This window comes from Nothobranchius furzeri, chromosome 10 (assembly GCF_043380555.1).
Source record: "Nothobranchius furzeri strain GRZ-AD chromosome 10, NfurGRZ-RIMD1, whole genome shotgun sequence".
NCBI classification, from domain to species: Eukaryota; Metazoa; Chordata; class Actinopteri; order Cyprinodontiformes; family Nothobranchiidae; genus Nothobranchius; species Nothobranchius furzeri.
The window spans coordinates 22,916,646-22,931,651 of NC_091750.1; the positions used below are offsets into that span (position 1 = coordinate 22,916,646).

The 15,006-nt window shown below is 47.6% G+C and overlaps 1 protein-coding gene across 1 annotated transcript in view; it reads right to left on the minus strand.

Moving 5' to 3' along the window:
• The window catches only part of LOC139072149 (uncharacterized), a 496,796-nt gene that overhangs the window by 15,312 nt on the left and 466,478 nt on the right, over window positions 1-15,006 (minus strand). Inside the window, exon 2 of the mRNA XM_070555420.1 lies at window positions 9,211-11,408. Coding sequence (XP_070411521.1) covers window positions 9,211-10,827 — 1,617 coding nt within the window. The 5' untranslated portion in view covers window positions 10,828-11,408. The remainder of the gene's footprint in view (window positions 1-9,210; window positions 11,409-15,006) is intronic.

Genomic DNA, 15,006 nt, shown 5'->3' on the forward strand with positions numbered 1-15,006 from the left:
TGATCTGAACGTTTCATGATGATCGCACATTCCTATAGGGGGTCAAACCATGTCCCAAAGGTCACCGGGCCTGGTGTCACTTTAAAGAAGTAGTCCAGTTACACATTTGTGGGCTTATAACTTGGCTTCTGAATGTCCTAGAGAGAGCAGGTTTGTTTCAGAGTACTCCAATCAACAGCCCCTACAACCACAAAAAGGAATGGAGTCATTAGCACTTATGGTTTGTAAATGGCACCCAGAAGTATGTTGCACGAAGCACAATTTCACATCATTCTGGGTTCATTTGTGTGAAAACAAGGTCCAATCAGGCTGAAACGTTACAGGAAGGTAGTGTTGGGGTTATTAGGAGCGAACAATTCGTAAGCTTCAACTTACTTTTGGATTCTTCAATAAATTCTGTAAATATGGGAATATTTACTGATTTATTAATTAATTAAGATATTCTTAGATATACGGGGCACCATTCCCCTTTTTCCGGGGAAAAATTGAATCCAAAACTCTTATCAGTCTTTCTTGAAGTTCGTAGAATCCTTGGAGCAGAGACTTCTCTTCGACACAACAAAGCTACTGGACACAAAAATCTGAATTTTATAACATTTAATTAACAATTTGTCAAATGAATAAACAGTGGAATAGATGAATAATAACCGTGTGATATGATTGAAGATGGATGTGTTTGCATGTGATGGAGGATGTATGAATGGGGTCCTTTGTTCTCACAAAGGAGTAGTGTGTATGTGTGTGTGTGTGTGTGTGTGTGTGTGCGTGTGTGTGTATGGATTCAAAATGGAGTCTTGAATACAAGATGGCTGACCCCTTTGTCTGGCTAAAGTGTGGGTGGCAACTTGCACTTTAACTTCCAAAGCACTTAGAATCAGTAGTAACTTAACCTTAAATCACTCAAAACATTTCAAAAGATCATGAAACAACACAAAAGATTAATCACAAATTAATATCTTTTAGTTTCAGCCTGGCCATGACAGAAACCATTTTAAGATACCAAACAATGATCAATAAGCAGTTTATTCTTCAAAATGACCCGACGGACGTGTTTGGGACGAAAGAGGAAAACACGAAGCTACTTTTTAAGCAATAGACGCGGTTTATTGCTTATTTGAGACTATAGAGGAAACGGGAGAAGAAAAGGAGAGAAAAAAATGAGTTTCCTGATCACCAAAGCAGCAAGGCGTCCCCCGCTGTTATGACTTGACGGTTCTCCGTTTTTCTCCGCAGTTTCCGGCGTCATCCGTCGGTTTGATGCTTTCTCCGTTGTTTGGCGTTCACGAGTGTTTCTCCACGGGCTGGACAGAGACAGCAAAGTTTCTTTCTGTGCTGAGTTATAACTTACAGCGTTTCTGAGAGCTGGATGGAGTTGTTGTTTCCCTCCGCAGTTCTGTGTCCTCAAACATCAGCTGGAGGGGAGCAGAAACGAGCAGATCAGCGGTCCCGTGGGCTCAACTTGGCTCTTAGAGCTTCCGCGTGCTCAAAGAAGTCGGAGCGTTCGACAAGCGTGTCCTCACCGCCAGGTATCCTGGGCAAAAGAACGAGGTTTCTTTGTCTCATTCATGATTTATAGTCTTTGAAGTCGCGGGAAAGCTCCAAGCTCCCGCCTCCCGCAGATCGTGTTTCTGGTATTAGGCGGTGACGTCATCACAATGCTTCCGTGTGCAAAGCATCATGGGAAATGAAGTTTCTTGGCGCTGATGTGATTATTTGCTTTTCAGAGCAATTTAAGCACAGTCATTTTGGAGAAAATCACTGCATAGTAATTTCCTCATGAGGTCAGACCCTCAACATTCCCCCTTTTGGTTTCGGGGATCGCGCCCAAAGCTCGATCGTCGGAAGCACAGATGGGTTTGTTCCTCATGAACGTAGGTCGACTTGATTGTCGGAAGCACAGGTGGGTTTGTCCCTTAGGACGTTGGTCTCCTTGGACGCCTTTGTCTTTGGTCTTTGTCTTGGATCCTGGCGCCTTTGGTCTTTGATCCTGGTCAGGCACAAAGAGGATAGGAAACGGGATAGTCCCCAACGCGCATAACGAGAAGAAGCCACTCACGCAGGTGGTACGCAATGATGATGTCGTCCATGCGAGAGGTAGTAGTGTAGAAGGAGGAAGGTCGGTGGGCGGTTAACTCCACGAGTGGACACAAAGGCATCTCACCGCCGGCCATACAGTTCAGTTTATGGAGCACGCGGTGATGTACGAGGTCCATAGTTCGCAAACGCGCATTGACCTATGTGGTCCCAAGATTCCCCCCTTTTTGGTCCAAAGGGTGGATCAGGACAGTCTTTGGGCTAAAACAAGGACCATAAAACTAAGAGGTACTACAATGTGCTGGTGCGTCAGACAGAGTCATTGACAGACTGAGCTGGGCCGGCACATAACCACTAGTTAATATGTGACCAAGTAAGAAACAAAAATACAGAAAACCCAAAAAAAAAAAAAAAAAAAAAAAAAACATATAACATCCAAGAAAATTCATAGCAACCTTGAGGTCTCATAAAATACATTCTTAGGTCATACAGTCAGTGTGTATTCAAAATAAAGAATGTGACATACTGCAACACTCAGATAAATATGTGAGGTAGACTAAATTGAGAACTACTCTTAGGTTTACAGAATAACAAAGAAAATGTTGCTCACCCCCTTTAGACAGGTGTGGTACATTCACGCTTGGAGTCTCCCCGAACGCGGTTACGAGGCACACCGTAGGTGAGCAAGTGCATCTTATCTTGGAGTTTATTAACACGCCTGTAGGCGGAATAAGCTATCACGGCCGTGATGAGCCATTCCATCCCCAGGGCGACCAATGTGCAGATTAAAGTCGTATAATCTGTGTCAATGTAGCGTCTTGGGCGTCAAAGTAAGTTCACGCGGGTTTTGTGTGAACTTAGCAAATTTGGTTCCTTCAATCAGTAATTGTTGGTCAATTTCTAAATCGAAGGCAAAGTTATAACCCTGGAAAGCGTCCATGATCTCAATCTCTGAGTCATGCTGTTCGAGGTTGAGGTGATGGAGTGTCAGGTTTCTAGTTCAAAGTGGAAATGCCTACCGTCCTTTCAAATACCAATGTTCAGCATCGACTTAAACCTATAGATGTGAGGTGTCACAATTATGGGAACGTTTAACAGGAAACCGAGTTCTAATGTTCTGCATCAACGTGAATGGGAATTGCACTACCTAGGCTGTACGCTAGGTGGATTTGTGAAAGGTGCACAGTAGAGGGGTAGCAGCTGTCAAGCTAACTTTGAGCAGGTCCAGTGGTACCAAGTACGGGGAAATACGACTTTCAACCAAGCTGTCCAGCGTGGAACTTACTTCCCTGAGCAGGTCCTGCATCAAATCTCTCACCACTCGTGTGTACACAATATCCTGATGTATGGTTTCAGACAAAGTCTTGATTGCACGTAGAGATTCATTAATCAGAGCAGAATGTAGGTTGACCGTTACAAGAGTACCCTGTAAGGTTTTAGTAAGAGCTTCCTGTTTGCGGTCTAGGAGGAGGAGGTTCCCCTGGATCTCTGGCATCTCATCCTGGAGTTCGGCAATGTGTCGTTGGACAGTCTTAAGACTAATTGTGTTAGCCGCCGAAAGTCCAACTGAAAAGAGGGAACCCACCGCGGACACCGCAGCGATGAGTCCACCTAGAAACCTTTTTGGGCGGTTATTTTCTCCGAGGTCATCTTCAGTGACTATAAATTTTTGAAGTTGTGCCAACATGTAAGCGGTGGTGCGCTTGGCATGTTGAACAGTACCAATAATGGACTTGTGAGGAGGAGGGGCCGGTATCACGTGTTTGTGATAGACGTCCCACGGGTCCAAACGGACAACGATACGTTGCGTATGAATGCGGCAGTGTGTGATCAACAATCCGGGGTTGTCTTTTGGTCGTAGTAGGCCTTAGTGCCTTCTACGTTGGTCTCCAGTTTTTTCTGAGCGTGCGCGAACGTAGCTCTGAGGTGTGTTTTCAAGTCTGCCACATACTGATGAGCGGTATAGGCGGTGGCAACACTGACATCCTCTGGGTGATACAGGAGGTGCAGTGGTAGAGTCATCAGTCTGCCGGTCATCATCTCAAAGGGCGTAACCCCAGTGGATCGCTGTGGAGTGGACCGTATGGCCATCAGGACCAGAGGGAGCTTGACGTCCCAGTCCTTCCCAGTGGAGCAGACGTACTTTTTGAGCATAGAGACGACCGTGCGGTTCATCCGTTCGACCTGTCCGGATGACTGTGGGTGATAGGGGAGGTGGAATCTCACTTCCACTCCCAAAAGTTCAAACAGGGACGTCATTACACTGGATGTGAAATGAGTTCCCCGGTCAGAGTCAATGCAGAGTGGAAGTCCCCATCGACTGAAAACGTGGTTAATCAGCAGTACAGCGGTTGTGACGGCTGTATCGTTTGGCGCTGGAAGGCATTCCACCCACTTTGTGAAACTGCAAGTTACAGTTAGCATATATTTGTTTCCTCTTGCCGATTTGGGAACCGGTCCAACCCAGTCGATCTGCAGGTGGGACCAAGGGAAGGTTATTCCCCTGCGTTGCAGTGGTGCTCTAGCAAGCGGCTGGGAGGGTTGAAACTGGGCACAGATGAGGCAGCCTTGGACATAGCTCTGTACATCCTTGGACATCGATGGCCAATATGCTACTTCTGTCAGTGACGCGAGGGTAGCTTTTGTTCCGCGGTGACCTCCAACCGGAGTGTCGTGGGCGTAGGCAAGCATCACTCCTCTGTGGTCGAGTGGAACAACCCAGCGCGGCGGGCTGTGATCGTCACGTATGTAAACTAACAAATCGTTTTGTAGTTTCAGATGCGCGAGTTGACGATGCAGGGTTACCAAATCTCGGCTTGCGCCAGTAGGTGGTGACGGTTGTTTAGACATCGGGCCCTTTTGGAGAAGCTCGCGGATGAGCTTCAGGTCAGGATCTTGTTCCTGCATGGTGACTAGGTCCGCGTCATGTGGTTGTCTGCCTAGAAACACGGGTGCCCCAATGTTCTGAGGTTCGTCTGCCTGTTTAGCATGGCGACGAGTAATCGCACAGACCTCGTGAACGGCCTTGGGAGGAAGCCACTCGTCTTTGAATTCCCAGCAGGTTCCCTGGTCAGCACCGAGCTTAGCAAGGCGGTCAGCTTCGTCATTACCATCTTTCTCTGGACCTAGGGTCCTGGAGTGACCTTTGACCTTTTTCCAGTAGACCATTATGCCTTTCTCAGTGGTGAGCAGATCACACGCTAGGAATAACTCCGAGTGTTTCACGTCTCTGTTCCTGGCGTTTTTCATGTGGTTCTCCTTCCACATGGGGAAGTGAGAAATGAAGCTGTGTCTAGCGTAGTTTGAATCTGAGCAAAGGACGATTTGAGTGATGTCCAAGGCTGCCGCCTGCTGGAGGGTTATCAACACTGCAGCAATTTCGGCGTACTGACTAGACTTTTGGCCCAACCGGTAGTGATTTGGTTGCTTAGTGTCACAGTCCACCCAAACGACTCCAACCCCAGCACGGAGCTGGCCTTCGTGAAGGTAGGAGCATCCATCAGTGTAAACTTTCGGAAGCCCTTGGCAAACATTCTCATCAAAGTAGCGATGATTGGATGCGGTTGGGTAGACTGCGGCAGGTGTGTCCAGGGGGCCCATGACGGAGTCAGAGTCACAGTGCTGGCAGCCTGCTAGCCCTTGTCCTAGCGCTAGCTTGGTGTTCTGACCATACTTGACCTCAATGTTGTATCCTTGGAGCACCATCATCCACGTCGCAATGCGGCTGTTTGACACTCTTCCTTCGCGAAGTCGCTGGCTGTTTAGGAAGGTGACGGGCTGATGACACGTTTCAATGATCACTTTCTGTCCACCGATGTAACTACGAAAGTGTTCGACGGCCCAGACTGTAGAGAGGAGAGCTCTCTCGCAGTCTGAGAATTGGAGTTCCACCTTGCTCAGAGGCTTGCTGGCGTATGCCACAACTCTCATGTCCTGATCGTGTTTCTGCTTCAAAGCAGCGCTCAGGCAGTGAGAGGAGAAAGTAGCCTCTATGTAGAACTCTTTATCCTTGTCTGGGTAAGCCAGACAGGGTGCGGACGCCAACTTCTGTTTTAGGAACTGGAAGGAGAGTTCTTGGGGTCTGTACCACACGAAAGGTGTGTCGTTCTGAAGCAGCTCAGTGAGGGGCCTCGCTATTTCAGCGTACTCCTCAATGAACTGCCTGGAGTAGTTGCAGACTCCGAGGAAGCTCCTGAGTTCGGTCAGATTAGCTGGGGCTTTGATGTCCTGAATGGCTCTAATGCGTCCCGCTTGGGGCTCGACTCCATTAGGGCCAACCAGCAGTCCAACATACTCCACTTTGGTTCGACACCACTGTCCCTTGAGAATCGCCAATTTAGCTCCGGCGTCAGCGAGCTGTTGCAGCACGTGACGGAGTTCGGCCAGGTGCTCCTCGAAGGTTCGACTCCTCATCAAGATGTCATCGACATATATGAGGTTCCCTCTGGAAGCAGCATCTGACATGGCTTTGTGGAGGAAGATGTTGAACTCGGCAGGTGAGTTAGAGTAGCCAAAGGGGCAGCGGTTCCAAGTATATTGGCGATTTCCAAAGGAGAAAGCCAGTTTATACTGGTCCGCCGGCTCAACCTTCATGGTCCAGAAGCAGTTGGCTACGTCAACCGTAGAGAAGAAACGAGCATCTCTGACTCTGGCTAGCTCCTGATCTAAATGGATCATAGGCCACCTGGAGAGAGGTACTTGTTTGTTCAGTGCGCGATAGTCTATGGTGAGACGCCATTTCCCAGTCGGTTTCAGAACCGGCCAGATGGGAGAGTTGTAAGTGGAGTTACACTCTCTGATGATGTTTTTCTCCTTCAGCTGATCGAGGATCTCCTGGATCGACTCATAAGCAGCGAGGGGAATCTTGTACTGACGTACAAAAGTAGGAGGGGCATTCGGGTTCGTTGGAATGCGAACCGTATGCAGGTTTGTGAGTCCACAGTCCAGGGAGTCCCTGGATAAGATGGACTGAAACTCATAGAACAGGCTTCTAAGCGCTGCTCTCTGCTCCTCTGACTCCAGCGCATCCGCTTTGTCAAGCTGCTGGCTGACTTCGGCCTCGAAGCCGTCATAAGGTTCAGAGGAGGAGGGTCTCTGGTGTTCCGGGCTTTCAACCGGTGACTCAGAGGGTTGAGTATTTATTGCAAAAACCGTTAGACACTGACCGCTGTCAGTATCTAAGGTTGCACTGCAAATGGGTTCCTTAGGAAGGGCTTCATGCCGCTTGATGGTAATCATTTGTGAAGGGAAAGTACTGAATGTGTCTGCACCAACCTGTCTGTCGTTCAAGAACAATGGAAGTTGTCCGATCACGGGAACTGAAAGTTCGAAGTCATGGAATGAGCTATCTATCAGCATGCCCAAGGGCTTTCCTGCCGGCATGTGGATAGGACTCCGGGTCGGATTTTCGACCAACAAGTACGCAGAACGATTGTTCAGCTCCAAGAGTGGCGTGCCACAGACGGCTAAGTTGAGCTCCAAGAAGTGTGGTGATGGCTGGAAGAAGGCCTGTGTGCCTGGCAGCTTCTGATGCTTCATCAGAGTTAGACGAACAGGCACTCCTTTGACCAGTGGGGGCAGAACCGTGCTGGCCTCAACCACTGCACGGCAGGCCTGTGGAATGGTCTGTCCGGACAGCAAGTGTTCACGGCCTTCTGAGCGAGGCTCAGAGGAAGGTGTGGCCCGGGCCCAAAGGACTTGATTGCAAGTGTCCAGCTGGGCACCTAGTCGAACCAGCAGATCTGCTCCAATGAGTGCAGGTGGATCAAGCTGGGGTATGATGCTGAATGTATGTGTGAGCTGTCTTGCTCCAAGTTGGATAGTCAGAGAGCAGACCTCTGGCGCTTTCAGGAGCCTCTGCGGCCAAGTAGGTGACAAGAGCCGATGGCTACGTGTCACACTGACCAGAAGGGGGTCCTTCTGACGCAGGTGTTCAAACGTCTGCTGGCTGATGGCTGACTTTTCAGACCAAAGAGCAAGGCGAGCATCTGAGATGTGGGTGCAGTTGATGGTAAGACCACCAACTATGTGTGGTGCATATGGCTGCAGGCTGACGTTCTTCAGCGAGCAGAGAAAAGATGAATGTGTGCGGAACGGAGTTCCAGGAGCGGTTTCATGCCTTTGCAGGCGGACATCGTCTGTGGGAGCTGTAGGGAGGGGCATGACCTTGGAACAAGGGTTTTGCGGCTCACTTAGGCTGACTTCAAGAATGGAGGATGGTCGGCTGCTATCCGGGTTCCAGGGCTTAGGTGTTTCCACCTGGGCCCACAGTTGACCCTTCTGGCAGTCGATGAGGGGAGCTAGACGTTCAAGCAGGTCCTGACCAATGAGAAGTGGTTCAGTGTCTAGCTGGCAGACATAAAACGGGTGAACCAGAGTCATGTCTTGGAAGGTGATATCCAGCCACGCCCGGTGAGTGATACACTCCCGGGTCTGGGTGTAGCTGGTGATTTTCAGGTCACAAGGTTCAACCTGGACTGGTTTCCCGAGCGACCGCATGGTGTCAGACACGCGATGGAACAATGTGGAGCACATCAGGGTGATTTCTGAGCCGGTATCCAGCAGAGCATCAACTTGTATGCATCCACCTAGATTGGTGCTACAGTACAAACGGCGAGCATGATCATGGTTTGTTAAGTCACCAAGGAACTTCAGAAATTTAGTAACTGGTTTCTCTGGGGGGTAGATTTCAGGAGACTCCTGTGGTCTACCAGTAGTGTTTCCCCAACTGATCAGGTAAGTCCTGGCCACGCTGGGGGGTTGAGCCACGCCTAGTCATGCGGACGTTGGCTCTGAGTCTGGCTTCTTAGAAGCAGACTTTGGTGCAGGGGTCTCATCTGCAGATCTCAGCTGTTCCTTCTGTTTAGCTAGGAACTGCTGAAACATCTCCTGGAGGTCGGCTTTGGTCAAGTACTCACCTGCGGACTTGTGTTCGGGACCTACCTGTGGGCGGCGCTCCTTAAACCTTCCACTGTTCCGACCTGCCTGCCGTTGGTTTTGGTTGGGCCACTTCCTGTCTGATTGTCCAGACCTAGGCGGCCAATCAGCACCCCCCTTCCCCTGTTGAGGAGATTGGGACTGCTCTCGCTGTTTAACAGGTCTAGGTTTAGCAGATTTTGGCTTAGTGGGTGGAGCTTCTGTGCCTTCGAGCTCCAAACGCGGCTCGGTGTCGGGAGCTAGGTGCATGACGCGGTGATGTGCGTCAGGCTTCTGGGGCTTTCCGCCGGCTTCCCAAGCCTGTTGAGCATATCTCCTAATCTCCTGAGTTGTCAGTTTTTTCATCCGACAATACATTGAGACTTCGGATCGAACACACTCGTGCAGGTTGTGAATGAACAGGGATCTGAAGGCAGGGTCTTCCTCGAGCCCAGGGCCGTTTCGACCTTGGAAATAAGCACTTTTGAGTCTGCGATAATACTCTCTGGGGGGTTCGTTTCTCCAGTGTTTGATGGAGAAGGCCCCCATTGTAGCTGACGCAGAGTCTGCATACGTGGCGTATTCATCTCTCAACGCTCGGCAGAGCGAGGAGTACCGATCACGAATGTCAGGTGGTAGAGTTTCCATGAAACCGTGCACCGTTCTAGATGTGGTTTTCCAAATTAGCTTGAGCTTTTCCCTTGAAGAGGGTGCTGGAAGATCAAGCAGACAACGTTCTATCTCCCTGAGATAATCGTCAACGTTGGATTCATTGGTGTTAGGATCAAAGCGTTCTATGTCTTTAGCTAGCGATTCAATTTGACGTACACGGAGCCCTGACTCACGGTACGGCGCGTCATCCTCTGACTCTGACCCACGGTCTGTCTCAGAGTGCGCTGGATATCGCTGGTGTGCTCTGGGCTCCCAATGTTGACTCCTGGGGCCCAAATCAGGGTCCGGCATGTTGTGGCGGGCTGCTGGCACGTCACGTGGGTGTCTTGGGAGGTCCTCCTCCCGGAGCACGTCTGCGTAGTGCAGCCTGCGTCTTTCGACTGGGGCTTCTGCGTAATACGCTCTGTCCGGGTACGGACTGGCGTATGATGCTTGGTCATGCAGCTGGTTATCAGCATGCCGAATACCGGAGTAGCTAGGATGGGTGGATGGTTGAGGTGCAGCTTGGGCTTGTGCATAACCCCAGCCGGCACCTTGCACCCTTCGTGGACTGGGGGAGCGGTCTAAATAGAGGTGCCGCTCAGCTGGTCGACTTCTCACTGATTGAGAAGGCCGTGAAGATGAGGGTCCAACCTGGGATTCGAGGGTGAACTGCTCTCGGCCCCTAGGTGGTCCTGAATGCCCTATAGTGTGTGTAGGGAACGGGGCCGAAGGTTGGAACAGATGAGCTTCATCTCTCCCCTGCGGCGTGCGTCCGTCCAGAGAGTCCTGGTGTTTCCCCCCTTCCCACTGTCTGTTGTCATCAGCAGAGGGGGGCGGGGTCTCCTCCCCATCTTCCCCAGAATCGGTGCGGGTGTCGTCTTCCTCGATCAGCCTTCCATTTCGCTGTTTTTCAGCTAGCATACTCTGGAGGTTCATGATCTCTCGATCATGTTGGAGTTCTCTCTGATAGAGGATCAAGGCTAACTTAGCTAAGTGAACCTGGATTGGTTTTGTACCATCCGGGTTTTCTATTTGATCAATTACAGCTTCTAGCTCGTCGCTACGCTGTTCTTCAGTGAAATCCCTAGAAGGGTAGTCGGGTTCTCGAGCAACCGCGACCAGTTTGGACAATATTTGTCCAGAAAGTAGGCCAGGTTCATAGTCGTGGGCCGCAGCGCCACCTGGTTGCTGGGAGTTGGTCAGTTCACTACTCTGTCCCTCCATTTTAACAACCGAACCAAAAATAGCCTAGTAGAGCTTCTGCAGATAGCTCAAGGCTGCACCTTTGGCAGCAACGGCTAGCTTTGTAGCAGAAAAACACTAAATTAACCTTTGTGCGCACAGGTTTTAGCGTTTTAAGATTGCACGGAATGCCGTGACTGATGCTTAAAATACTATTCCTTTCAGTATTTTAGCAAAAGCTGGTGCGTTGCCGTAGCAACGTCTTACAACACTTGCAGTGTTAAATATGCTAGTTATTCCTTCAGAATATTAGCAAACAAGGTGTTATCAGTCTTTGAGTGAAGGTTTCAGTTAGTTACAATAGCCACTGTGAGTTAAAGTCGCTAAATTAGCAGTTAATTTTAGCCTAAAAGGGTTAGTCAGAATTACTTACACGCTGCACCTTTAATGAGGAACTGAATTTTAACCTAAAAGGTTAGCCAGAATTAATTACACGTTGCACCTTTAAGGAAAAACTGAATTTTAACCTAAAAGGTTAGCCAGAATTAATTACACGTTGCACCTTTAAGGAAAAGCTGAATTTTAACCTAAAAGGTTAACCAGAATTAATTTACACGTTGCACCTTTAAAGAAGCACTGAGTTACTGGTGAGAGTTCGATGCAGCTTCCTGCTCAGCGAAATCAGCACCACTCTGTTGCTGGTTCAAGGCTGAACAACGGATTATTTTTAATTCAAGCTCTTTGGATTTATTTGTTTGTTTGTGCCGGATAGAAAGTCTCTGTGTATCCAAGCTTCACACGGCCGCACCAATAAAATGTTGGGGTTATTAGGAGCGAACAATTCGTAAGCTTCAACTTACTTTTGGATTCTTCAATAAATTCTGTAAATATGGGAATATTTACTGATTTATTAATTAATTAAGATATTCTTAGATATACGGGGCACCATTCCCCTTTTTCCGGGGAAAAATTGAATCCAAAACTCTTATCAGTCTTTCTTGAAGTTCGTAGAATCCTTGGAGCAGAGACTTCTCTTCGACACAACAAAGCTACTGGACACAAAAATCTGAATTTTATAACATTTAATTAACAATTTGTCAAATGAATAAACAGTGGAATAGATGAATAATAACCGTGTGATATGATTGAAGATGGATGTGTTTGCATGTGATGGAGGATGTATGAATGGGGTCCTTTGTTCTCACAAAGGAGTAGTGTGTATGTGTGTGTGTGTGTGTGTGTGTGTGTGCGTGTGTGTGTATGGATTCAAAATGGAGTCTTGAATACAAGATGGCTGACCCCTTTGTCTGGCTAAAGTGTGGGTGGCAACTTGCACTTTAACTTCCAAAGCACTTAGAATCAGTAGTAACTTAACCTTAAATCACTCAAAACATTTCAAAAGATCATGAAACAACACAAAAGATTAATCACAAATTAATATCTTTTAGTTTCAGCCTGGCCATGACAGAAACCATTTTAAGATACCAAACAATGATCAATAAGCAGTTTATTCTTCAAAATGACCCGACGGACGTGTTTGGGACGAAAGAGGAAAACACGAAGCTACTTTTTAAGCAATAGACGCGGTTTATTGCTTATTTGAGACTATAGAGGAAACGGGAGAAGAAAAGGAGAGAAAAAAATGAGTTTCCTGATCACCAAAGCAGCAAGGCGTCCCCCGCTGTTATGACTTGACGGTTCTCCGTTTTTCTCCGCAGTTTCCGGCGTCATCCGTCGGTTTGATGCTTTCTCCGTTGTTTGGCGTTCACGAGTGTTTCTCCACGGGCTGGACAGAGACAGCAAAGTTTCTTTCTGTGCTGAGTTATAACTTACAGCGTTTCTGAGAGCTGGATGGAGTTGTTGTTTCCCTCCGCAGTTCTGTGTCCTCAAACATCAGCTGGAGGGGAGCAGAAACGAGCAGATCAGCGGTCCCGTGGGCTCAACTTGGCTCTTAGAGCTTCCGCGTGCTCAAAGAAGTCGGAGCGTTCGACAAGCGTGTCCTCACCGCCAGGTATCCTGGGCAAAAGAACGAGGTTTCTTTGTCTCATTCATGATTTATAGTCTTTGAAGTCGCGGGAAAGCTCCAAGCTCCCGCCTCCCGCAGATCGTGTTTCTGGTATTAGGCGGTGACGTCATCACAATGCTTCCGTGTGCAAAGCATCATGGGAAATGAAGTTTCTTGGCGCTGATGTGATTATTTGCTTTTCAGAGCAATTTAAGCACAGTCATTTTGGAGAAAATCACTGCATAGTAATTTCCTCATGAGGTCAGACCCTCAACAGTAGAATCTATTAAGTTGTAAGTGATCTGATCGTTTCATGATGACAGCACTTTCCTAAGGGGGTCAAACCATGTCCCAAAGGTCACCCGATCTGGTGTCAATTTAAAGAAGTAGTCCAGTTACACATTTGTGGGCTTATAACTTGGCTTCTGAATGTCCTAGAGAGATCAAGTTTGTTTTAGTGTACTCCAATCAACAGCCCCTACAACCACAAAAAGGAATGGAGTCATTAGCACTTATGGTTTGTAAATGGCTCCCAGAATTATGTTGCACGAAGCACAATTTCACATCATTCTGGGTCCATTTGAGTGAAAACAAGGTCCAATCAGGCTGAAACGTTACAAGAAGGTAGAATCTATTGAGTTGTAAGTGATCTGAACATTTCATGATGATCGCACATTCCTATAGGGGGTCAAACCATGTCCCAAAGGTCACCGGGCCTGGTGTCACTTTAAAGAAGTTGTCACTCCCCCCTCAGAGTCTTACTCCACCCACGTATCAATTTTAAAAACTGCAACATTAGTAGGCGTTGCCTGGAGGACCGAGAGGGCGGAGCCACGGCAGTGACGAAACGATGGCTAACTAGACGAAGCTAGCTCCCTTCACTCTGAGCAGTCATTAGAAGTGGAGTCCGTTTCTCCCCCTCCTTACACAGACACTCGAGAAGAAAGGGACCAAGTCTATTTGGAGGAGACAAGCGGACCTGAGCCTTATTGTTTTGAGCTTGTGAGTTGCCTGAAACTACAGGAACCGACCCAACAGATCCATCTCTGAATGTAAGTAGCCGTTAGCCATAGCATCAGATTAGCTGCAGGGTTTGTCTCCACGGCCCTAATATTCAGCATATGTTAGAGGTTTATCTGCGTCAACACACCTGGCTTTAATCAGCAACAAATAGCTGAGCTGCTTAACAGCTAATCCAACCTGTTAAAAGCATGAAAACCACTGAAACGTGCTGGATAGCACCTCTGGGCTCAAGTTACAGTCTGCTGCATAGTTATGAAACTACCCCATGAGAAAATTATTCTGTAATGTGTTCAGCCCACTAAAACTGCCCTGATTTCATTATTTATCGATACTAGTTGCTCTTGGTTGCAGGTGGTCCTCTGGTGTCTGCAGCTGGTCTCCTGCTGGTGTCGTCAGGATCAGGAGCTTCCAGAAGAACGTGCCTTTCAATGACTCTTTCCCCCCTTATTTGTTATTAAATATCAATTTATATATTTCCTGTTTTTGTTCATGTCCATAAATACTTAAACATGCTTGAAATTAAAACGAGCTTTTAACAGTGAGGTGCTAGTTTAATTCATCACAATAGACAATTAAACATGCGACAATGTGATAATCAATTAATGTAATTTATAATTAACCATTAAAATATCAAAACTGGAATCTAAATGAGATATATGGCAGCACAAAAAACTTGTCAAACACAATATTTATTATAATAATTGTAGGCAGACAGGAGACAGAGCTGATGGAGGTTCTCAGTCATGGAAGGATGGCTGAAGGCTTTCCAGGAACAGGAGATGTGGTTTTGTCTCTTCTCTCTCTATTCTGCCAGATGAGCTGATAGGTTACAGGTGTGTGAGGACGTCCTCATGCTGTCATAACCAGATGACAGGAGTCATCAGGTGATCAGCCAGGCTAATGATGAGATGCAGAAAGAAAACAAATCATGCAGAAAGAAAACAAATCCAGGACAGTGTATAGTAATAAAATAATATGTGGTGTTGCTCACCTTATGTGCTCTTATAGAGTATTAACGTGTGCCTGCCTCATGGTGTAGAGTCCATATTTTGCTGAGTGTCCTGCAATAATGCAGGTTATTAGTTCATTTACTTTTGATAGCAAAAACAAAATATTTAAAGTATAAGTTATTTACCAGGTGAATCAGCTCACACGTCACCACCAAGTGTCACAGGGCCAGAATCAGTAGCCTC